Source organism: Magallana gigas, chromosome 10 (assembly GCF_963853765.1).
Source record: "Magallana gigas chromosome 10, xbMagGiga1.1, whole genome shotgun sequence".
Lineage (NCBI taxonomy): Eukaryota > Metazoa > Mollusca > Bivalvia > Ostreida > Ostreidae > Magallana > Magallana gigas.
Genome location: NC_088862.1, coordinates 34,583,471 through 34,609,272, shown reverse-complemented (window position 1 = coordinate 34,609,272; position 25,802 = coordinate 34,583,471). Strand labels below are relative to the sequence as shown.

At 35.6% G+C, this 25,802-nt stretch overlaps 5 protein-coding genes across 7 annotated transcripts; 2 read left to right on the top strand and 3 right to left on the bottom strand.

The window, feature by feature from the left end:
- Positions 1-232: 232 nt before the first annotated feature.
- On the bottom strand, positions 233-1,830 carry LOC136272099 (uncharacterized). Its single transcript, XM_066073059.1, has 2 exons — positions 1,611-1,830; positions 233-1,327 (listed from the first exon to the last, which is right to left on the bottom strand). Exons 1-2 carry the CDS (start codon positions 1,642-1,644, stop codon positions 990-992), a joined length of 372 nt encoding a protein of 123 aa, XP_065929131.1. The 5' UTR covers positions 1,645-1,830; the 3' UTR covers positions 233-989.
- A 2,013-nt stretch (positions 1,831-3,843) lies between these two features.
- Positions 3,844-8,681, bottom strand: LOC105338198 (pyridoxal phosphate phosphatase PHOSPHO2). Of its 2 annotated transcripts, none has more exons than XM_034454472.2 (2): positions 8,590-8,681; positions 3,844-4,671 (listed from the first exon to the last, which is right to left on the bottom strand). In XM_034454472.2, exon 2 carries the CDS (start codon positions 4,669-4,671, stop codon positions 3,928-3,930), a length of 744 nt encoding a protein of 247 aa, XP_034310363.2. In that variant the 5' UTR covers positions 8,590-8,681; the 3' UTR covers positions 3,844-3,927. The 2 variants fall into 2 exon arrangements, with proteins under 2 accessions (XP_034310363.2, XP_034310362.2); XM_034454471.2 differs by lacking the exon at positions 8,590-8,681 and adding an exon at positions 5,304-5,411 and having other exon boundaries at positions 3,847-4,671.
- A 16-nt stretch (positions 8,682-8,697) lies between these two features.
- LOC105343541 (cilia- and flagella- associated protein 210) lies at positions 8,698-15,257 on the top strand. Its single transcript, XM_011450937.4, has 9 exons — positions 8,698-8,854; positions 9,715-9,968; positions 10,461-10,634; positions 10,997-11,202; positions 11,650-11,860; positions 12,492-12,577; positions 12,923-13,115; positions 13,503-13,667; positions 14,180-15,257. The coding sequence occupies exons 1-9, from the start codon at positions 8,809-8,811 to the stop codon at positions 14,534-14,536; spliced, it is 1,692 nt and encodes a 563-aa protein (XP_011449239.1). The 5' UTR covers positions 8,698-8,808; the 3' UTR covers positions 14,537-15,257.
- LOC105343540 (post-GPI attachment to proteins factor 3) lies at positions 14,944-21,136 on the bottom strand. 2 transcript variants are annotated; one of them, XM_011450936.4, is made up of 8 exons: positions 21,000-21,136; positions 19,795-20,212; positions 19,012-19,161; positions 18,510-18,572; positions 17,948-18,009; positions 17,695-17,831; positions 17,115-17,319; positions 14,944-16,487 (listed from the first exon to the last, which is right to left on the bottom strand). In XM_011450936.4, the coding sequence occupies exons 2-8, from the start codon at positions 20,110-20,112 to the stop codon at positions 16,427-16,429; spliced, it is 996 nt and encodes a 331-aa protein (XP_011449238.3). In that variant the 5' UTR covers positions 20,113-20,212; positions 21,000-21,136; the 3' UTR covers positions 14,944-16,426. The 2 variants fall into 2 exon arrangements, with proteins under 2 accessions (XP_011449238.3, XP_019929015.3); XM_020073456.3 differs by lacking the exon at positions 21,000-21,136 and adding an exon at positions 20,769-20,878.
- A 403-nt stretch (positions 21,137-21,539) lies between these two features.
- On the top strand, positions 21,540-24,982 carry LOC105343539 (E3 ubiquitin-protein ligase TRIM56). Its single transcript, XM_011450935.4, has 2 exons — positions 21,540-21,864; positions 23,510-24,982. The coding sequence occupies exon 2, from the start codon at positions 23,517-23,519 to the stop codon at positions 24,846-24,848; it is 1,332 nt and encodes a 443-aa protein (XP_011449237.3). The 5' UTR covers positions 21,540-21,864; positions 23,510-23,516; the 3' UTR covers positions 24,849-24,982.
- Positions 24,983-25,802: the final 820 nt, after the last annotated feature.

The window sequence follows — 25,802 nt, the reverse complement described above, 5'->3', positions numbered from 1 at the left end:
GCAACTCCTCGCAAACCGCTGCATGGAATTTTGTAAATCCTTCTAGCTTTTTATATATAATTAGGACATAATGTGTGAACGTGCATATACTGTCATATTATTTAAGCATTTTATTTATGGAAGCACTTGTCATGTTGTAAATTTTGAATTTACCGGGTGGCAGTAAATACAAAATCTACATCATCATGCACAATCATGTTGTAAATTTTGTGTTTTCTATGGTGTTCCGATAGGGCCTTCGACCTTCGCACTTTCGCCTTTAGGTTAAAGATGCAAAGTTGCGAAGGCAAGAGTGCGAAGGTGAAGGAGCGAGAGTGTGAAGATGTGACGGCGAAGCGTGAAAATGCGATGGCGAAAGTGCAAAGGTGCAATAATAGTATACATAGCTTCTTCGCCTTCGCGACTTCTCACTTTCGCCTTTGCATCTTCGCGCTTTGCCGTTGCATTTTGCACTTTCGCTCCTTCGCCGTTGCACTTTCACTCCTTCGCCGTTGCGCCTTCACACTCTTGCACCTCGACCTAAAGGCGTAAGTTCGAAGGTCAAAGTGGCCCCATCGGAACACCATAATTTGCTACCACCCGGTAAATATAAAATTTACAACATGACACACTTATCCATTTAGTATGGTGTTCCATCATCTTGTCTACCAATGAGGAGGCAGATGAGAAAAAAAAATCGAATTAAAACTCTTACCTGACTACCTGAACCTTGTATAATATTGTTATCTATCTGAACATAATAACAGACACATGGAAACTGTCATTTTGAGAAGCGCTGTCTGGATTTCTCTCTATATCTTAATGACATCAGAAGGAATCAAGGTTGCATTGTCTGTATTGTAATATCCATGATCACTCAGTGGTTGGTTGACCACAACATATTGTCCACACCTGATTTCCTCAGTTTCAGCCCTACTCTATTTATATACTCATATATACACTAGTGTTTTACCTGTTTCTATACCATTATCTCGATATCCAATGTCTCTTTACTGATGGCCATCTATTGTGAGGTCACCACTACTGGTCACACACTTACACTGACTCTGGTGTGTGCTGGTCCCCTCACAGTCCCTCTCCTGATGTCCATCTGTTGTGAGGTCCCCACCATCGGACACACCCTTACACTGACTCTGGTGTGTGCTGGTCCCCTCACAGTCCCTCTCCTGATGTCCATCTGTTGTGAGGTCCCCACCATCGGACACACCCTTACACTGACTCTGGTGTGTGCTGGTCCCCTCACAGTCCCTCTCCTGATGGCCATCTGTTGTGAGGTCACCATAACCGGACACACCCTCACACTGACATGTGCTGGATCCTCTCACATCTGTTTATATCAATAATATATACATCGAATTCTCATCCCTTATCGAGTTAGGAACTTGTAATTCAGGGGGGGGGGGAGGCTGGGTGGTGGTAGTGGGGGTGGGGTTCTAAAGAGGTTTGAAAAATAAGACACACGTGCTGCTATTCTTGGTTAGTAGATATTAAGAAAGTTTTGATGATATGAGACATTTCTATTTTTTTATAATGATAATCCTTATAGATATACAATACTATCTAAAAAGTATTATGTAAGCCAGTCCGATTAAAAGTTAAAAAATACTTACATTTTGTGAAAAAAATTGAACAAAGCACTCCCATTTCTTTAAAAGTTAAGTTGTCTGTTGCGATACAATTTTAATCTATAAGTGGTTGTGTTCCTTAATATCTTACTATAAGGGTTAAAAGTCGGCGTTTCCTGTCCTCATATTTAAGTTGAATGCAGTATAAAGTGCTTTAGGAAGTCCAGAACTTGTCATAATCCCCCCATCCCCTCCATGAACCTTAGAAGCATTTTAATTTTTAAATATAAAGGTTTTTTTAAGGAATTCCAATGTTCTAAAGGTAATTTATATATTTCCGAGAAGACAGTTAAGGGATTGCAAATGTATTATAATAATACAAATGTAATCGAAAGTATATCCATGATATACATGTACAACAGTACGACCGATACAATAACAGTACGATTGATACAACCTCCCCCCCCTTATACACACAAGATGTACGATTGATACAACCCCCTTCTCCCCCCCCCCCTACACACAAGATGGAGCTCTGCCATTCAGCAAACTGACTGTTAACTAGTTTGTTTCTGCTGTAGTGTAAGCAGTGGTGATGCACGATTGGTTCAAATGGCCATTGATTAATATACAACAGCATTTGACATAATACAAAGTAGGGGGAAGATTGTCCAAACCTCCAGAATATAGAAAGGCATGGTAAATTTAACATTGTAAAGTTAGTAAAATTAAGCATTGGTATCCAACCCCCCTCCTAACCAAAGCAAACAAAATTATCAATCAAACCCACAGGCACCTACCATTAAAAATATTTCATACTAAGGTGGCTCACTACACCTTTAAATAGTTTCTCAAATCAGCAGAAAATTACTTGATTATGATAGATATCATAATATATAAGAAGTGTTTAATAATTCAATTAGGCAAAAAAATGTGCAATTTTGGATGAAAAATTACATTTTCGAAAATTTTATTTAGTATTCATGAACGAAAGCTCCAGGCGTATTCGAACTCATCTGCGGTTCAGAAGCCCAATACTTTAACCACTGACCTACGATGATATACAACCGTATCAAATGATATAAATAGTTTAACAAAACACTCAAATATCCATCTTGTGACGTAGTGTCTTAAAAAGTATAAGTCTATGTGTAGTGAGGTACCTTCAAATATTTCCTATTCTATATGTTTTATCACAGCACAAGAAATTATCATACTACATTTATAAAAAGAAATAAGCCTGTGCTCATAACCCCTGGAATAAGTTTTGTGGATTTGGCGCATCAACACAAAAATTGTATGCAAATAAAGGGCCCCTTGCCTTTCAAAAACTGTGTCTGAAATTGAAGTTTATAAAGATGAAACTAAATTCAGTGATCAAGTCATTCAAAGAATTATTCCATGACTTTTTATGGCTGATGTGGATGAAATCATTGATATTCAAGGTGGCTCAATTTCTCTGAATGATCAGGGTTATCGTAAGTGCCAGCACAAAAATGTCAATCCACATCAAATTATGAAACTTGATCTTTGATCCTTAATGTGAATCTATAATATAATATACCAATAAATCCTTAAAAACTGTCAACCAACAGAAAATTGTCACCATCCCAATGTATTAGCATGTGAGGACCTTGGCAGCGACAGAAACCATGCAACCCCCCCCCCCCCAACACCAGAAAAAAAATATTATCAAATTCACATGCATGTAGTAATGTTATATAATGAGAGCAGATCTTGGACCCCTCTCCATGGCAAAGAAACTTATCCCCACCTGAACCCCCACCCACCCCTTACAAAGTATATTTTGGAATATGCACTTTGTTGTCACTACTATGTACCTTTGTGTAATTCTCTGGACAAATAGAATTGTATGTCAAATTGTACTTTCAAGTTTAGGAAAAACAGAGAGAGAGAGAGAGAGAGAGAGAGAGAGAGAGAGAGAGAGAGAGAGAGAGAGAGGGGAGAGGGAGAGAGAGGGGGGAGAGGGAGAGAGAGAGGGGGGAGAGAGGGAGAGAGAGAGTCTGTTATAACCATTATACATTCTTTAATAGAGATGAAAAGGCCCTATAGAAGCTGAAAGACTCAACAATACATCAATCCTTACAGGTACTGCCGGGACATGTACATACTCTTAATTATACTTTGTAAATGATTTCCATGGACAAACAAATGAATACTATTGCAGAGAACTTTTTATTTCAATTTTTACTTTTGAGATTTTAATTAGGTTAATAACAATAATTATACATCTTTTTTTTAATTTTTTGAAATAACATTGTATCTACAATGTAAGTATAACATTGAATCACATAAGATTACTTGCACCATAACCACCAAAACCATCAATCATTAGTTGCTATCAATTCAATGTTTTCAAAAATTCTAGAATTTCTAATCCGGAAGTCCAGTTTACGACCTGAGCTTGAATTTTCAGTCCATCCTTTCCTTCCTCTGATTCAGACTTCAACTTTTGGATCTTCTTCCAGAGCCTGTAGTTAATTCTCGGACAGACCACATCTTTTTCCGACAGTCGGAGTGCGGGACAAAAGTCGTTATTTCCGTCCCCAACCAGTACGACACACTTATATTGTGTTCCTTCCCGCTCCCGTGTTTCTTTATGATCCACCACTATTTGACCCTTACACAGGTTGACAGTACTTAGATCACACCAGTCCTGGGTGTGGTAATACTCTATAGTCAATCTTCCCTCTGCGTCATATTTGGCAGGATTTGTATACACTCGGGAAAAAGCATTTTTAAGACCGGTTTCAGTTAAAATATAATCAATAAACTCCGAATTCGCATCGGAAACAATGATACATTCATGGCCTTTTTCGGCTACGTGTTCGATGAGTTCTCGCATGCCATCCGTCAGAGGAATTTCGTTCATGCATTCTCGGTACTGTTTAGCTGTAACGCCATGTTTGTGGAGGTAATCAAATATAAGTCCCATATAATGGGTCCAACCCAGGTCACTATAGGTTTCCTCGATCTCCTGGGGAATCTTCCCGCCGGGGGCCAGTCGTTTACAATACAAGTCACTATTATCATCAATCACCGTGTGATCAAAGTCAAACACAAACAGGATTTTTTCTGAAGTCATCTGAGAATGAAAAGAAAATAAAGAATAGTTTCACCTACTATAAATAACTGGTATTCATTAAAATATTAAATTTCTGTACACTCTCTGTAACACTTATTTTGATTGCCATGACACTTTTTAAACAGTTTCAAACACCTAGTAAATAATTAGTCTTTAACATTTTAAATATAAATAATTTGAAAATATTTCTTTAAAAAATACATGTACTTATATAGCTACTGCATAATATGTCAAACAAACTTTTAACATTTTTTTCTACAGTATTGAAGGAAAAAATCACTTCTCATAAGTGTATGTTTGTATTTTTGAAGTACAGGCAGACAAGAAAAATGGGTAGCCTGTGTTTTATTCTGAAAACATACATGTAGGTGTCGGAATCGGCAGGGGGATGCTAGCGGAGGCTTAGTCCCCCCCGGACCCTTACTTTTTTTGCAAAGTTATACATAACCATAACCAAATTTTTTTTTTTGCTTGTTAACATTTTTGATAAGTTTACCCCCCCCCCCCTTTTCAATTTGCTTCTGACGCCACTGAAAATAATGCAAAGAAACATTATGATTTTTTTATTCCTTAACCCTACTCTTCCCTCATTCAGATCAGGCATCCCTTTTTAAACAATTTTATTAGCTTACCTTATGAAACTTTTAGATGCTGTTATATAATATGAAATGAAGACTTTGAATCTAGACACAGGCAATGTGTCTTTATCAAGAGCCTTAACACAACTGATCAAAGAGAAAATGAAGGACCTTTATAAATATAATATAAAAACCAAAACAGACACCTAATGATAGTTCCAATGACACACTATGAAAGTGAAACCAGCAGTCTTTATATTAGTCGTTCTTTATAAATTTTGAAACCTCATGATTGTTGTTCATGCAGTTCTAGTTTTACTTTCATAACATGGCATGTATGAGTCAAATAAATAAGAGTCACTAAGATTGTTAAAACTTTGATTTGCCTCAGACTTAAATGATGCAATGTACGCTATTGGCTAAAAAGCCTCGCCTTCTTTGAACTTTACCGACCCAACTCATTTCTGTGACAAACCTAATATGTAATTGTGTACATGAATGTATACTGCATTATCATGGTGGTCAATTCTCATGTCTTATTTAAGACTTTTCTCTAAACTATTTACACCCTGATAGCATATACTGGTATACTAGATTCTGCTGACTTAAATGAATCACGATTTTTTTCTTATAAGGCACTCCCCATCTAGAAAAATGAAACACAATAACTAATAAGTACTAGTATAAAAAATTTTAATTATATTCGCATTGATTAACATTTACATTAACACCTAATATTGTGTGCTAGCCTTTCAAAGTATGGTAAATAATTGCCATTCGCGACCTGTTCTCTGAATGTTGAAACGATCTAGTAAATCTTTTTGTTTTTTGTGATTTCTTTTTTCCGTGGCCCATCTCTGTATAATTTAAGGTAATACATCCAATTCTTTTTTTTTTAACTTGTGTTAAAACAAATCGTTTAATTTGAACAGTTAAAACAATTTAAAAGATTACTAAAAAGGTCAAAATATTTATACCTTTGCACATTTGTTTACCTATGATGAGCTTCAGCTCACATTGGTCAAAAAATTCAACAGCAAAATTTTAACGCAATGAAGCATGATCTCATAATTTATCAATTATCCACCAAAATGCATCGTGTTAGGTGTGACGGTCAGACCGGTTCGAATACCGGCGCCAGATAGCTCAGTTGGTAGAGCACTTGACTAGAGATTCAGGGGGCCCGGGTTCGAAACCCTGTCTGGTCTGTCATTATTTCTCCCATCCCGTTACATAGCTACCGTAATACTAAGAAAATCTAATTATAGTCATTGATATTCTACAGAAAATATTTTGAAAAATATTACACATTCTTTACACTAGTACTACCTTCTAAAAAATTCACAAAGTTGCATATCCTTTTTTGAAATTTCTCAAAACTTATATGTTTACATGCATGTAATATTTTTATTTAAACATTTAATACAATGAATTATATGTTCTATTAAGTTTATCAAAATTTTTTAACTTAATTTTTTGCGTGTTTTCTTTTGAACATGTATTATACCCCCATATTGTTGTACAGTTGTTAATGCAGACATTGGAAAAGTACTATATAGACACAATATACCGGTAACAGTCACCAAAAATTATGCCCTCAATCAAACTATGCAAGTGCAGTAGCACCCCCCCCCCCCCCTCTTTCCGTAGTTTCCCCACAAGCTTTTTGACAAATTTATGGTTTTCATCATTTTTTGAAAATATGATCTAAATATTTGCAATAAAGCCACTGAACCATACTTCTAGTACAGTACCGGTACTTTAAATCAAATATGTCATCTGAAATACAATTGATGTTATGTGATCAATAGTCTAAGATATTCTATTAAGGAAAAATTAATCATTTTAAAAAAGGAACCTGACATAAATGCCCCTGAAAACCTTAGAAACAACAAGGTTGATGTTATAGCATAGGGATGAAGATTTTTCATACCTTGATTTAAATATGGGGCGCTATCGAGTTTATTGTGCAAGAAATGCTTCTGAATGTCTGGTCCACCCTATCACTTTTAAGAAAAGCCCTATGAAGACATTAGCTCACTGCTCTTTAAAGCACCCTTATCATAAATATTTATATAATCAAATACTTATATAATTTTTAACTGGAACACTGTCTTCATAGTCATTATTAACTACTTTAAGCCTTAAATGTTTCAATTTGTCTTAAGGAAGGAGTCTTTTCTGTTTTTCGACTTGTCAAACGTAAATTTGATTAATTGTTCATTAAATCAAGATGAAAGGAAATTAAAATAGTATATTTTTCTTTCTTTTTTACTATCATACAACTTGGCATAGAAAAATGTAATCAATGTTTAGAATGGAACAAGGACTATATTTTTGGCGTAATATTGGCGTAGGAAAATATCACATGTTGCGCAATTCAGAATTGCTGCAGATTATATTTATATAATGAGTCTGTTTTAGCATTTTAAAAACAATAACAATAATGTTGGATTTTTTTTTACTAATGTGAACTAATAATATGATACTTGGGTTTTAGAATATGTTTTTAAAATATGATTTGCCTATCAAATAACATTTTTATAAGCTTTTTAAAGCGCCCATTCTATACATTGATTTTTGTGGAAAAATCACTAAAATCAGTTTTTCTCTCTTTTGAAACGGTCAATATATTAGCTTTTCTGTCAATTTATATCTTTAAATAAAGTCTTCATAATACATAAAAAATAGAAATATTTTATTATTGGAAGCATAAAAAAATAATCAAAATTTCTTCAAAATTTAAGAAAATTAGAGGAAATGCGGGCTAAGCAATATCAATTTTAGTATAAATATTTATTCCAATTTAGTAGTATAAGCTGATAGACACTCTCATGGTCTATGATTTCATTGAAGATTTGAATCTTCAAATCTTAAACAAATGTCTACAGAACTATAAAGAGCTACACTTATTTTTATCACTCTTTACGTTGACGAAAAAGGTAGTGACCTTGACCTGACCTTTATCCGAAAACAAAAAGGTCAAATTTAATCAAACTGATAGAATCATTAAGTAATATGATCCGTTTGACTGTGTCAAAATTTCATGCATTTCTTATTATAAGAAGTATGTTTGATAATTAAAAGACTCCTTCCTTAAGTTAATCTGTACCTTATCACAGGTACATGTAGATACAAAGTACCTAGGTCTTTAAGATTTTTTATTAGTTTTGGGAGATTCTCGAAAGTTCAGAGAAGATATCAGTTCACACACCAAGTATGCATGTGCATGATATGCAAAAGAAATATTACTTTTTTTAACCTAAATAGCACACATTTAAATTTAACATATGATATCTTGAAAGTTACAAAGAAATAAAAAATAATTCCAAAGACTCACTCTGATAACCCAGTTCTCTGACGTGTCACTGGCGTTCAGTGGAACCGAATTTTTGTGTAAAGTAAAAGTTGCGTAACATATCAATAACCGGAAGTTTATTTATTGTACTTTCAATTTAAAGCGGAACCGGAAATATGCGCTGGGTTACATGGCGTTGTTTGCTTGACAACAGTCATTGATCAGACATTTGCTGTCATTCTATTTCGCTTAGCGTAGATCATGGCAGCAACAGTGTTACACGGGAGGCGAAGGGGCAAAGAAAGAAGTATGTATTCACCCGTAAACCACATATTTTCATACTTTTCTTGCCAGAATGTTGTTGCTTTTGATTTCGCACTCTGTGATCGAAAGGGGGGGGGGGTGTTGTTATGCTAAGTACTGTGTAGGTATTCTAAAGTAATACTCTAAGTGTTTTAGCAATCTAACGATCAAAAGTGAATATGTTGACCGATATATCTTTTGTTACTTTTGGCGTTTCTTAAATATTCATGAACTATTACATATCTATAGCCCCAATAGCAGGTGCATGTAAAATTGTTATTTAAACAAATATACATCCTACTTTATATGCTTGGTTGTAATTTGTATGCTATAGTCTGTCACAGATCAGTCTTTCTACCTTGATCTTCGAGTTGACTTTATAGATGTCACAGTTCATATAATGGGAGGCATATTCAACTTCATTGACATTAATTCTACATATGTGTATATACTTTATGAGGACTCAGTATTGTTTCAAATAGAGGTTGTCTTTAAATGAGCAATGAAATTTTGGTCATCAAACTTTATATAATCTTCATGAAAAGAACAACTTAATTTGTGCTATTTCATATTGCATTTTATAAATTTGATAATGATATTTTTTCAAACATTTTTTTTTCATGAGATTACCGGCGTGCAAACAATTTAATATTCTTCATAAACAATTTGGCCATTCTAAGGCCTCACCATACATGTATATAAAAAAAAGAAGGTATTTAACTGTCCAAGCTGCATGTCAGTTGTTAATTTTCATAATCTTTAACCACCAAAAAATTCGATAAAATTGTGTTGTAAATATAAACATGGAATGCTTAACAGTCAATGCAATGTTTGGTAAAAATAACCATATCAAATATAACACAGGTACACCAGAGATGCCCTTTCCGCCCGATATGCAGATGCAAGGCACGAAAATGGGTCAGAGTGGGATGATCCTACCCAACGGTACGGACATCAGGGACGTCACGATCCTATCAAAGAGCGAGTGGAACCGGATTCAACAGGAACTCCACAAGCGACAGATTGAGGAGGAGAGAATGCGGAGGCTGCGGGAAGAGAAGGAAAACCGCAAACAGATGTCCAAGGAGATGGTCCAACACTGGGGAAACACCATCGCTGTAAGTCTCGCTTAATTACACCGTAAATGTTTGAAAATGTAAAAAATAAATTGCCTGAAACTAATCTAATTAATTGTCTAAGGTGATGATCCATGATGATGCTGTAAGTCTCACCTTGCAGTTTTTTGAAAACTTAAAAATTTTGAATTTTGATTGTAACAAATCTTACAAAAATTACTTGTGGATCAATGTATGATCTGCTCCCTAACTTGTGTAGCGAGGAAGCAAGCAGATCCAGCATGTTTAGTAACTTTTACTTAGATTTTTTTATGATTAGGTTTTTAAAAATGAATAAATCAGCTAGAAAATTGCTATGCAGATACATCTTAAATTTATAGAGTACGATCTATTTCAACCAATTTATATGTTAAGTTGGTTAATGTATTGTGATAATTCTAAATGGATGGAGGAAAGCAGGTCAGGAAGAAATCTTGGTAGCTGTGAATTGGGTACTTGTAGATAAGAATGCTGACAATTTTTTTATCATTACAGGGAACACGCACCAGGAAGTTAGAGGCGAGGAAACTCCGTGAACAGAAAGAGGAGGAGGAGAAGCAGGCCATTGATCTGGAGGAGGCCAAGTACCAGGCCCAGAAAAGGAAGGAGGCCATCGAGAAAGCCAAGACCCAGCAGTATTACCAGACAGACCGCGTCAAAAACTTCCACGTAAGCAAGTCATTGTCAACATATATCATCATGTCATAAAAATTATTGAAAGCTCCCAGTCCTTATCAATTAAGTTAACAGAGTAATTAAAATAGTCAAAACTTCCATGTAAGACAGTCTCTGTTAATTGTGACACCAGATAACTATAACAGCATAAAAAAATTCCATGAAAAGCAGTTTCTATCAATACAGTTACCTCCCACTTGAAACAAATAAAAACATAAAAAACTGTCCTAACCAATGCCAATAAAATTGTTCGTCATTATAAAAGTGTCATACACACTAGCTGTCATAAATGCCAGATAACTATAATAATTAATTTGACTAAAACCATAATAAATCTCTGTGTCTTGTATTGACAGAGTGCACTGATGCTGACGGAGGTCCTCAAAGAGAGAGAGGCTCAGATCGAACTGAAGAAACTCCAGGAGAAAGCGAACGAAGGCAAGGACGCAGAATGGCTTCAGCTGGCCAAGAGAGAGCATGAGAATGCGATACTCCAGGATCAGGAGAAGGCCCGGCAGAGAATCCACGCGACCAAGGACAACCAGCGATTCCTGTCCGCACAGTAAGGCAGCTCTAAATATAGTGACCCTTCAGTCTTGAGGAATGCAGATCAATATAGATAGGCACAATAAATATGTGCTTTCTAACTTGAAAGTTAGTTTAAATCCAGAGTTATTACCCTAGGTCTCTAAGAGTGCAAATAAAGTACGGTATTCCCATTTTGGGATTGTGGCAATAAAATTGCAGATCAAGTGAATATAATTTTAATGCCTACTCCTTCTTGGGATCATAAAGCCATTGACTTCCAAAAATGCCTACTCCTACTGTAGGAGCCAGAAGCAAATAAAGGAGAAGCATGAATAGCTATATCTTTATACATACAATAAATTTTAATGCAGCTATACTCCTGCCCTATCACAGATTAAGACATTAATATAATGCCTATTCCCATTCACAATTTTATGTAATGCATACTCCTATTCAAAATATTATATGTCTGATCCTGTAGGATCCAGGAACACATGAAGGAGAAACAGGAGGAGGTTGAGGAGGACCATAAGGAGGGCGACGAGCTTCAGAGACTGGCTCTCCAGTTCCACACCGAGAAAGAGCGCCTCGACCAAATCAAGCGCGACGAGAAGCTGCAGATGATGCGCGACAATGTGGCACAGATCAACGACCGCCGCGTCATCAAGAAAGTCATGGAGCAGCAGGAGGACGTAAGTGTCGCCATTGACATATCAATAAAATAATGTCACTCTCAATGTACCATAACACATACTGTATACAAGGAAATATTTGCCCCTTTCGCCCTTGTTGTCAGCAGACGAATTTAAGACTTAGCAAATTATAATGTCTCATATTATTATAAAATCAGACATCTATTAGACTAAAAATGGTAGGATCGGGCCATTTTTGTAGGTTAGGTCGGATTACCCGAAAAATTATTTCTCTTTAAATATACTAGATAAAATATCCACATAAAATATTTATATTTATAAAATATACTAGACTTTGACCCCTGCATGCAAAATAGATACATCAAATTTGCAAACCATGTTGACATTCAGAATACACGGAATTTTTCATATTAAACGCACTGAGTTAGAGTTATCTCCCGTATTTTCTTTATATAGCATCAAAAAAAAAAATGTCACTCTCAATGTACCATAACACATACTGTATACAGCAGGCAAATTTAAGTCGGGGCAAATTCAAATGTCTCATTTCATCTAGATAAAATATATACTAGCTGGTTAGAAAGTTCTCTTTGAGCACACACATTTTTTAAAAATGCTTCTGAAAATTACCCATGAAAGGTATAACAAAAATGTGCACTCTCTACTACAGGAGGAGGATGAAGAATGTCGCATTTTTGCTGCAGCGAAGAGGAAGATGATGAAGCTGAGGGCAGAAAAAGAACAACAGATTCACGAGTAAGTCAGCTAAACAGTGTGTCTTATACAGATCGGCAAAGTCAGTACCTATTGATTAACTGACACACAGTCTGCACCTGAAAAGAAGGTGACACACACACACTGAACGATGTAGCAGGAGCAGAGTTATGCCCCTTTAGTCAAGAAATATTTCATTCTGCTTTAAAACTTTGATCATGGTACTTCTATTTTTAGTAAATTATTAGAGTAATAAAATGTAACGATATGTAGTTAATATTAGTTCTACTAATATGGGTAGAGTAAAATTAATATTTTTGTACGAATTCTACGGGGGAAAAATAAAGAACATCTACATAATTATACATGATCAAAATCTTTTTATAGAGAGAAGCAGAGAAACCTACAGAAAATCCGCGAGAAACTGGCCGCTCAACTCCAGCAGAAAGTGAGCGACGAGGATGAACGAATCCGTAAAGCCGTGGAAGAGGCCGAGGAGAAGAGGGCGAAGGAAGAGGCGGAGAAGGAAGCGAAGATGTTAAAGGGGATGGAGGAGAGTGCTAAACATAGGAACAAGCAGGTCAGTCCGTCGTCTTGGCAACCATTACCTTCCTGATCTGGGAATCTTTTGATATATCACATCAAGTTACTGTAGATTCTTTATTTTACACGAGTACTTAATTCTATGATTCACCTGTTTTCCACTAAACTGCGAGATCATAAAATCGTGAATGTCAAGTTTTGATCTTAGTTTCATGTACCGTTAGTTTAAATACAGGATCTGAAAAATAAAAGCGAGATTTTAAAATTCGCGAGATGTTAACAGTGTTAATTTTTTGCTATTCAGTATTTAGAAAAAAAAGTACCTTTACTGTTCATCTTATTATAACTGTGCAACTTAGTCTGATACGCAGCTAAGGTCTGGTTTGAAAGTGAGCAAAGTAATTACTTGTCATGTTTTTTGAAGATGAGGGAAGCTGAGCAGAAGAAGAAGGAAGAGCGAAGACAGGAGCTGGAGATGGTGAGGATCAGACAGGCTGCAGACGAGATCTTCCGTCGTAACGAAGAAGAGAAACACCAGAGACGGAGGGAAGACGCTGTGGGTTTGAAGAACTTCCATCAGGAGCAAGTGGTAGGTGGATGATCCACACTCACAAAACTAATATACTGCAGATTACTATTTAAATGCAAAGATCCGATATCCACATAAAAATGCAAGATTTTTAAACAGCATACAGCTTTTATTATTTTAACAGTTGTGAACGATATGAAATTGTTACAAAATTTGGTGCTAGAACATTTTTATCTCCCAATTTGACACAAAATGGCAGAATCCCAAAATTAAGTGCTTGCGCAAAATACCGGTAACTAATCTATAGTACCCCTATTACTGGGTGGTTATTAAAGTTGAAGATCCATTGAAGCTTTTAACACTCTGATTTCAATTCAAATTATGTATTGGTTCTTAGATGATCAGCTTGTTTACAGAAGGATTAATTGAATATTTCAAAGAATTAAAGTTACAATTTTGAGCCATTAATTGGTAGAAAATTTTTCATGTATTTTCATAAAATAAAATGTCCACTTCCACAGACCTTTAAGATTATTTGTGCTTAATTTTTTTTTTACTATTCTTAACTTCAGAACTTGAGGAAACAGAAGGAAGCAGAGGCAATTCAGGAGAAGCTAGCCCTGGATCAGGCTAATCAGGCTCTACTGGCGGTGGAGGAGGAACAATTCCAGGAGTACGCGGGCCGAGTCATCGATCACTGCGAGAAGGGCGGGCGTAACGTGTACCCCCTCAGGAAGGCGGCCAAAAACGGTGCCGGGGGAGGGAAAGGGCCAGTATTTGAGGGTAAGGGAGGAATCCGACCCAGTTACATGGTCAATGATAAATCGGGAAAACAGATGCCCCACTACCAGCGGGACTCGACGGAGGAGACCAAGGAAAGCATCTACGGGCCGGCCAAGTCCAAAAAGAGGCTAGGGTTCGTGTGGTAGAGGACCAGTTTATGTGTTTTGTTAATGATTGCTAAAAGAGGAGGGGTTTTTTGGCTACATTGAGTGGAATGTGATGGATAATTGGAGAGAGAAAAAAAAAATGAACATTATAAAAATTGCACAACTTTTCAGACATATGTCATGCAAACTGCTGCATTTGTATCGTTTAATTAAGATCTGTGTGAAATTGTTCCCATATCGACATTTATAATTCTTTGTTGTTTTTTATGAGATTGTCTTAATAAGCTAGAATTGCAGCTTCTTGAATGGAACAAACAATTAGAAATGTCTTTAATATATCTATTACGATCAGATAAAATTAATACTCTGCATATTACAATGTATGTAGATACCCTAAAGGGAATAAAAGTTTTAACATAATGAAATTCCCTCAGGTCCTTGTCTGGTTTGTTGATCATAAGGATCGAATCTGTGATATATTTTCTATATAAGTTCATGATTTCGTATTTTAATATGAAGTAAACCGTCCATAATATGAATGTGCTAAAATGTAAAAGCTAGCTGTCAACAGGTACAAGTGGATTTATGAATCCCTGCAGTTATTTGTTGTCGGTAGACTTAACATGGATTCCAATGTCAAATGTCTGTGGCATTATTCACTAACTAATGACAAGCGCTATGTTACCTTTTATTTGTACATGTGTTTTATGATACATATTTGTGAAGTTTTTAAAGAATAAAACATACTATAATTTGTTGAGTACTGGTGTTGGTTTTTTTAAATGCATTAAAGAAATGCATTACCTTTTGCAAATTCATTTTTCCATAAAATGTTTCCGGTTACATGCAGTCATTGGGGCACCATATTAGTTGATCATTTTGGATCAAAGTAAAGTACCGGTACATGTACATCATACTCAAAATGTAATCACTGTTTAAACAAACCCAGATTGTACATCATGACTTGAAGATCAAAAGCTCTAACTTAAGCACTACAAAAATTGTGAAAGAAAAATACACTGTAAATTCATTATTAAATGTGAGAAATTAATATCTGCATAAAATTGTGAGAAACAATTCTCACTGATTTTAAAATATCACTTTTATATTTCAGACAATGTTAAACTGTTAAAATAATATGAAATCATTACAAAAAATTGGTGCTCCAGATTTAATATTTTCGCTATTTGATACAAGTACTCATGTAAACTAAGGAATTTACTCGGATACAAAAAGAATACAGCATTAAATTTCCATGTTTACTTCAAAAGATTAAGTACATCGCAATATGGAGTTATATCCCATACCTCCTTCAATTCTCAAAACAGTAGGAAAAGTCAATGAACATAAAATAACATGTACACTTCATGGAAAATAAATGATACTTAAAAATGTAAAACAAAAAACTAATATGATCACAAAGTTGAAATGTTCATCATAAATTATTAGTGAACAACAAGTACCGTACTTCTTTAAGTAAGATGTGCACAGATTGTAACACTAATCCTAATCACAGCATGGAACATATCCCTCACATACTATAGTTATACTATACTTAACAGTTAGATAAATTAAATCCTTTCCACGTTACATGATCGAAAGTGATACTCTAAGTGCATAAAATACATGTATTAATAATATCAAATTGGCACACTACTTCATATAAAAGTAACTTCACCAATAAACTTCAGTAAAATAGAACAATTTGCTATAGTTATAACACATGAACATTGTTTGGGTTGAGATATGAAAGTCTGCTGTTAAGTACTTTAAAAAAATTTACAAATTCAATACAAATAGGAAAGTGTCTCTGTTTCCAGTTAAAGCTACATTAGAAAGCTCCCTTTGTTTAAAGGTATAGCTGTCCAACATTCTCGGACCACTTTTCTGAGCTGATATGATTGAATAATGATACAGTATGATATATCTTCAGGGAAGTTTCTTTGAATTTTCCTGTTTAGCCAGGTATATTCCATCATCAATGATAAAACTGAAGATATAAAAAAAAAAAACCTCACATCAGATAAAACCTGAATGAAATAGAAACCTTTGGTGTTAGATATAATATATTTTTTTATTACTCCTGTGAGGGCATTGAGTATATAATACAGATAAAAAGTTCGAATCATTAATTTTGCCTTTGAGATATGAATATGGGAAACATATGTTAAAATCTAAAGTACTGTATTACCACATTTATCTGAGCACTAGCTCGAGTCAGTAAGATATAAAGATAACATTTTTCACAGTAGATGTGATTGTGGTTTTGTTCTCCCCTACTTTATGTGGCCCATTACGAAACTAAATACGATAACTGATAAATTAAAATTTTTAGTCTCTCTCTCTCCATCTCTCTCTCATTCTCATTCATTCTCTCTCTCCATCTCTCTCTCCTCTCTCTCTCTCTCTCTCTCTCTCTCTCTCTCTCTCTCTCTCTCTCTCTCTCTCTCTCTCTCTCTCTCTCTCTCTCTCTCCTGCCATTGATACAGTAAAGCATCCACTGACCATCCACGAAACTAAATGCGATAATTGATAAATTAAAATTTTTAGTCTCTCTCTTTCTCTCTCTCTCTCTCTCTCCTGCCACACTGATACAGTACATGAAGCATCCACTGACCTGTACCACAGAACTCCGAGTGGAACCGTCCCAGCATGCCACAGGCTGTGGGCATCAAACGTCCACCATATCGGGGGGAAGTCGAGGACCTCGAGGAGAAGGAGGACGTTCATCCCAACCATGACGGCCAGACACTTCCTGGTGTGGGGGAGGGTCTTCCAGTGTCGCCAGCACCATAGCAACCAGCCCAACAGGTTCACGAACCCTGCAGACAATACAAAAAATACTGATCCAAGCAGACAAATATAAGAAACCTATAAGAAAAAAGAAATTAAAACCTGCCCAAAAAAGTTGACACCAACCAAGTAAAGGTAGGTATAATGAATAAAGATAATAACTTTAATATTTTTGAAGAATTTTAATTCATTGGTAGGAGGTACATGTACCAAAATTGATTCACAGTTAGTATCTTTCTGAAAAATCAAATTCACATATACATTTAAACCTAACCAAATGTATATATTCAACAGAAATTAATAATATCAACACAATCATTTCCCACAGACAAGTACAGAAAACATGCCCACCACCAATACATACATACATACATATGTATGAGTTGTTGTCTATGTGTGCTTACCGACGCCGATGTTGATCTTCATGTTGTAGCCATAGTCAAACTTGATGGCGGCCAGGTAGTAGATGTGTTGTAGATAGAACAGGAGAAGAGTCAGCAGGACGAAGGCCAGGCGAGTAACATTCCTCGTACCGAGCACCCTGGTAATTCAGTTACAGGATTTATACTCAGAAAAAACATGGGATATTTACATGTTCAAATAATGGTAATTTTTTCAAATACCCGGTAACCCCCAAAAATTAAACTGCCCTCTTACCTGCATATTAAGGAACCTAAATTGGCAAGCACTAATGAGAATGCACAGAAATAATCCATTTTCTGAAAGAAGATATATTGACAATTCAAAACTTGCTACTGTGAAGAGACTAAGTAAGCTGACATAACAATTACCGGTAATTCTAGTACATGTAATTAGATTGGAAAGAACGCATTTTTACTGTAAAAACCTCTATAGGATGTCATCATTGTGAACAGGAAATTGAGCATATAATTATGTACCAGTGTTTTTAATGTTTCAAATGAATGGTGTATTTGCAGACTCAGAATACTGGTTTATAACTTCAGAAAATAATTTACATGCAATTATCTGAGAAATTCAAGCATATCAAAATTGTAACAATTGTCGGATATTTTGTGGATTTTTATGTTTAATAAATAATAATTGAACTATTCTGATTATTGATAGAGGGAAGTATTTTCTTATTTAAAATTGATATTGCTCATGAATTTTGTACGATTCAGTAAAAAATATAGGCCCCTATGAACATGCATGCAAATTTATTTACAATTCAGTTTGAAAAAACATGAAGAAAACTGACCTCTGTGAAGGGGAAGTCCCTGGAATGGAAAATAGTGGACCAGGTCCAGGCATGGAGGCCTATCTGATAAAACAAAAATCACCGCATAATTAACTACTGTGGAATCATAAGATTTCGTGGTGGCTCAATTTTCGTGGAATTTGTGGTTGCCTCTCATCCACAAATAAACATCCTCCACGAATTATTGAATATGGGTTATAAAGTCATATATCCTTTTGTAGGTATAAGATAATACACAAAATTACGTCCACACTTACATGTAAAACTTGAGCAATCCACGAAAATTGCACCCCACGAAATTTAATGATTCCACAGTATATGCACAAGTTTTTTAAAAGGCCACAACGCCTCTTTTGACACAATGTGAGGGTAGCCCAGATTCTACACATTAACTGATAACTGACAGCAACTGATAATACTTTCTGTGCTTGTAGTCAGACACTTGCTGACAGCATAATGGACTGTACGTTAAAGACTACCTACAATGTTGTGATACACTTACCAACGCCACCACATGCCAGACATAGTACAGTGGTGTGGAGCTGGGGACAGCCTTCCTGTAGGACAATATCCGGAGATGACAGAGGCCGTTCAATACGGAGAAGATGACGGACGCCGGCTCCTGTATACCAAACACACGCATAAAGGGCCACTGTGGAAAATAATTGTATTTCATACAATGTTGAATTTATACATCATTAAAATAAAAGTAATTATAGAAGCTATCAGGAATGTTGTATACATGCAGTCTAACTTGCTTTTTCCGCATGGTTTTATGTTTAATAGTGAAATACTGAAGTTTTCTCTCAAACGCCAAAAAATTCAATAGCCTAAAAAATTTCTTTAATTTTATATATTGTACGTGTCATCAGTTCAGCTGAAAAAAAAGTTACATTGCAATGACTCTGGCTTTTTAAGAAGAATTTAGAACTGTGAACCATTACCGGTATATGTAATATAAATGTATTGTAAAAATACTAAGATATATAGATTATTACATGGCAATTTTTATATCGCATAATTTTGCGCCAGCTGTTTGTATACTAGGTTGACGTCAACGTAACTTTTTGACGTCATACTCGGGGATCAGAGTTGAACGACGCATACCGAACTCTACGTCATAATAGCCGATGATTAACGGAAAGGGGTGTGATATAACATCCGAAGATTGCCGGAGAGGGGTGTGATATAAATCTTATATCACACCCCTAGGGTATATTTAATTTTCTTTAAGTATACGATATATAGAATTACAATATTTTCCTCTTGAAATATCTTAGCCTACCTTTCCATGAAACTGTGGAATAGCTATGTCGTCCTTTTGGAAAGCCTCCACAGTCTTCCACATGCACTGATACTCGCATTCATTTTCACAGCTCCATTGTAACTGTCCCTCAATCCAAGACTGCGTCTCCTGAAAGTGTTGGAGAGATGCCGTTTTCGTACAATTCTCATTCCGACAGGACCTAAGGCATCTCTGATAAATGTAGGATCGGTCGCCTAGTGACCCCTCAGTGAGATCCACATTTCCTAGAAACCACAACAATATCCATGGCAACATCCCAAGGGCATTCTGGGATATCTTCTTTCCAAGTTGAGCCATGGGTTGGTTCTAGGTTTCATTAAAGACATTCTTCTAAATATTACAAGGCATCATTTTAATTTCAGATTCTGTAATTTGAGGTTTTTCCACTGTTTGTTCACTGAAAAAAAATATTGGAATTTTTATTGCATTTGTGATAGCGTGTTTATGAAGGCTCAGTACTGCCGTGCTCCTAACCTCAGCAAGATTTGTTCAGACTGAAAAATTATGACAGACGTCTCATCTGAGACATCCATTAAAATTTTTCAGTCTTGACAAATCTTGCTCAGATTACCATGATCCTAATAGGACTAGTTAGTGGGTTAACCTTTAGCTCAGTCGGTAGAGCATTGGTTTTTAAACTGAAGGGCCCTGGATTCATGATTACCTGGGGTCATTCCACCTCTTCTGTTACACATTCACACATACTGTACAAGATTATAAATTAAACTGTCATCTCTAAGAATGTAGCCAATTCATATCCCCATTTCACCTCAGGTATTGACACTTCAGATTTGATTAATGATTCATTAAAAACGTTTAATTAAACGGTGAAACAGATCATTGAATACATAATCAAACAGAAAAACACGATAGAAGCAAAACATTTCAGAGACATTTGCATAAAAACTTATGGTTCCCATATAGCGCAAACTTGTATACATTATTCCAAATACCTGAATACAGTGGATCTTGCATGTCAATGTCTCGAAATCTCATTTCCTTTGGATTGCATTTTTTCAAGTGTAAAATGTTTATGGGAGTCTTAGTCCGAATTATCCCCTCATAACTTTGGTAAGATATTGTATAAGTTTCAAACTGAATAATTTTTATCCACATATTTGATTTGATGAGAACTTATATGGCTATTTTATCATAGTATATTACGCTGTAATAGTATGTCTCACCATGAAATCGCCAGTATTTTATGTAAAACGTGGGTTTTCAGTCGGCTTTCTGTATTAATATTAGAGTGACGTCCCTTGCAAACTCTTTAGAAAAAGAGAGTACAAACGCTGTATGAAACCAGAGGTTCGGAATACTGATACTTCTGATTTTTACATTATTTACAGATCAAAATTCAGGAGAAACTCGAGTAAATCGATAGGTCACCAAGGGTATTTTGTTTACTATCAAAATGAACACACTGACTGAGAAACAGACAATATGGATATGGAATCTTATCTTGTAATATTTACAAACCAAGATAAACCATGTAAACTGCTGTCAACTAAATATGACAATACTGTAAACGAAAACTTTTTATCACGCAACTTCATGTTCAAAACATTTTTTTATGTCTCTGATGTCAGTTGCAATAATCAAAAATGTGCTGATGCATGTGATGTAGATTGAAAGAATGTTCATGAAAGTTTAGGCATTCAAAATCATACACGTTATCTAGGGTGTATAATTTATATATTTTTTTTTTGAATTAAAAAAATCGTACACATCCCCTTAGGGTACCCCACTGTGAATTTCTCCCACGGCATGGGCCAGGGCTAAGGACGGGAGACTTTCACAAATGTTTCGCTTTAAAGTGATTTCTCGTTAGTGAGTCATTTCTGTTGGAGTAAGAGCCAAATGGAGAATCAGTGGTTAAGATAAGGATTGGCGAAAAAAAAATAACGTCTGAAAACAAAGGAATGTGCAATATGGAATAACATTATACATAGTGTATTGGGGTGTTGATGTGTATTGAGACGTACGTACATACGTACAATGTGTATTGAGACCTACTGTGTGAATTCAACGGTAGTCTACAGTTCAAAGGTAATTCAATCGAGATGTGGAAACAAGTTAAAAGATACATTGGGTTTTTAATTAATATGTAAATTTATGCAAGTTTCTGCAATGTTTACCTGCCGTTAACATGGTAGAGGATATAGTTTCCAGTCTTTTTTTATATTGATTTTAAGACAAAAAGATATTATACTTTTCAAAGATAGAGAGAGAGGGAGAGGAGAGAGCTGTTCATAAATCTGTCAGAGTCCAGTGTTTGGGGGCACATTAGAACACCTGATTCACAATATGTCAAGATGAGAAAAAAAACCACATGTATAAAAAGGGCGATTTATTTCCAGCCAAAACCATGCGTTGACATAAATATTTTTTGGATAAAAAATCGAACGTTTAACGGATGTTTTATAGGTGATATTTCTGAATGAGACATTTAGTTTAATGCGTTTATTGATTTTGTGCCTTAACATGCAAGTGTATGGGACACATGTGCAGGGCTTACTCGACTAACTACTGGAACGTTATTTGTACATATTCAGAGAAATTATATATATGCATATGCGGTTCCAGATAAGATTTTTTTTCCGGGGTTTGGGGATGGGTGGGGTTCCGAGGAGTATGTATATGTTTGTCAGGGAGTAAATTAACAATAAGAGATTAATAAGTTTGAATTTCTCAGGGTGTCCGGACCCCAACCCCCTTCTAAGTCCGCTCATCAATAATTATATTATATGAGACACACCTTATTACGGTATACATGTGCATGTATATATTACGACCAAAATTGCGCAAGGATTACAGCATGCAATGAAACACAAGAATTCTGGTCTTCAGAGCTATAATGCCACCTTTTGATATATTTGCTTTGAAAAATGGCTAGCACTGGATTTAAAGTTCATGGAACTTCTCGATGATAGACAGTCGAAATATTTTTATTGCGGGACTTGAATCTAATTGGAATTGGCCAGATAAGAATTTAAATCAACCGAGGCATACTTCAGTGGCTTTGAACTCCCTATAAACTACATTAGATGTGATTTATAAGATAAAGTACGGAACCATCATGCCTTTTACCCAAGTTAACCTAATAAATTGTGGCATGTCAATATGTACAAAACAAATCAGAAAACTATCATGACAATGTACAAGTCTGAAAGTTTTAGAGCTCGCCTTCACTTGCAGTATGGTTTAAAGAAATTTGATACTTCAATGCCACCTGTATCAGATACCCACGTTTTAGTAAAGGTAGTCAGGGGTTTTCGTATTTAAAGTTTTTCTAACTTAATGATAAACATTGTGATGACAACAAATGATGAAACTGTTCAACACTATTTCATTCCCAAAGATTGTAAAAGTGTCCCATTATTATTTAATCTTAATTGATATCATTTTCTTGTTGAAAACTTACGATATTGTCTGCATGATATAGCCTATGTAAATGGTATATTGTTTCAACATAGAAATGTTTTCTTTTCATCAATGACATTGTTATTTTTTCTGAAATTAATCAGTATTAATTAAAAAAAGTTATTAAATAACTGTTTTAACAGTAAACGCTTTTATCTAAATAATAAAACTGTTTGAAAATTATTTCTGAATGGCATTTAAATAGTTACAAATATTAATATTAGATTGATGAATATTAGATAATGTAGATTTTATTTTTATCAAATTTCAGGAGCGTGATGGAGGACGAGAAGATAGAACGTCTAAGGGAGAGAATTCTGCAGTGTCCGATTTGTATCGACGAATACAAAGACCCGCGAATTCTGCCCTGTCACCACACAGTGTGTTTGAACTGCCTCCTTGATTACGTCAGACATTCGTCATCATCGGGCCGTCTGTTCCGCTGCCCACAGTGTCGATCCGACATCTGTGTGCCACGCGGAGGGGTCAAAGATTTCCCGCCAAATTTCTACGTCAATTGCATTCAGGATGAATTAGGGTCACGACCTTATTTTGGGATCTGTGATATTTGCGAGCGAGACTGGCTCATTTCTCAGTACAGATGTGTGGACTGTGATCTTGATATTTGTAGGTTCTGCATTCACGAACATAAACTTTTCAAACACGGAGCCGGAAGGGAAGTCATGATCATGCGTATAGAAACTGGCAATATTGCGTCATTTATGGCGTCGGAGAAAGGCTGCGAGGTTCATTCTGGAGAGACATTACAAATGTTTTGTTGCACGTGTGAGACCGCCGTCTGCGTAACTTGCGTGTGCGAAGTCCACAAGAAACACGAAACAATGCCACTGGTAAAGAAATTGATGGCATCTCAAAAGGAACTTCAGTTTGACCTGGACGATTTAAAAGCCGAAGTGAAATCAACGCAAGATTCTTTAACCGAGTTACGCCAGCTGCGATCAAAAATCCACGAGAGTTCAGAGAGCACGATGTCCTCAATACGTCAACGGGCACGAGAAATTTCGATGGAGATGGATAAAGTCGCGGATGAAAAAGTAGAGAGGATCCGAACGACAACAGGCACAGTTCTACAAGAGATTGATGGTTACCTCAAAGAGATGGAGGGCCTTCACGACCAGGCAAAGAAAGGGTGTGGATTCCTGGAGGACCTACAGGAAGATGACGTCAGCTTGGAGTTGTTCGCTAGCTTTACCAAGTATAAGAAGGGTCTAGAAGTGGTCCGGAAGTCGGTGCAAAATAAATTGATAGTTACACAAACACCCGTTTTTGAACCAGGAAAATTAAAACAATTTTTTGGATTTCACTTGTTTCGCTTTGGAGACCTCCAGTTTCGAAAACAAAAATCGTTGTTTTTAAAACAAGACATAAACTTAAGTTTTTCGAGGTCTTCCAAATCTAAAAAGTTATGTTGCGTGATGAAAAAGTTGTTATACTTTTTATTTTTTGCACTTGTGGCTTCTGGACTGATAATTTTGACCAATGATATCCGGACATCAGATCACGTGTGTCTCGCGCAGTGGATTGGTTGGCTGTTCTTCTTGCACCTGACTGTTACCGGTGGTTTCGCTTTCTACAAATCAAGAAGATAACTAATAGCAATAATAAATAGCTAGTGCACATAATTATGCTTGTAAGAAAAACTTCCATTTGCAGGATTACTTCTGTATCTGATTATTTATTCTAGAATGAGATGATATATATTGCAATAAAATGTTTTATAATATTTTTTGATTAAAGCTATACACGCTATAATTTGCGTCAATTTTGAATAAAGGGGAAAATCTATGTGTTTGATTACTAATAAAAGTTACCTTTATGCTGTTAATTATAATGCTCAATTCGATCACGTAACAAATATATCAAATATTAAACAGTAAAAAATATTTATTTTCCTGCCAGGAAAGTAATGCCTCCTCGTGAATATCAATCTATCACGTGATATCGACAGCTAAATTTAGCCTATCATACCAAAACTGGTGAAGGGTCAACATCTTCATAATTGTGATAGTTTCACAAAGGAAAGGATATTTTCAGTAAAGCATAAATTTGTCCGATATACGAGTACAAAAAAAAAAAAAAAATACAAGCCTGTGAGTAGATGTGAATACTTACTTTAAAAAATGACGTAGACCTGTGTTTTCCCCCTATGTGCTATTTATAGATCCTATAAGTGTTAATGCAGAAGTAAGGGTATCGTGAATGACAAACGTATTTTACTCATTATACATGTATGTATTTCAAATTAACAACTGTTAAGCATATTAAAAATAACGTTAGATATTTAATTAGGCAAACAATAACGACCACCTAGTTCTCCGCGGACATGCGCAATGAGGTCGGTTTGCTCTTCCTTCATCAATATTCATGAAAAGGTATATTTTCCTGGCAGGAAAATAAACAATTAAAAATCTATATCTTTGTAACGAGATGGAATTCACCATTGTAATTTACAGATTAAGGATAACTTTTATAAGTAGACAAACACATGCGTTTTCACTGTCATTCAAAATTGACGTAAATTATAGCGTGTATAGCTTTAAGAT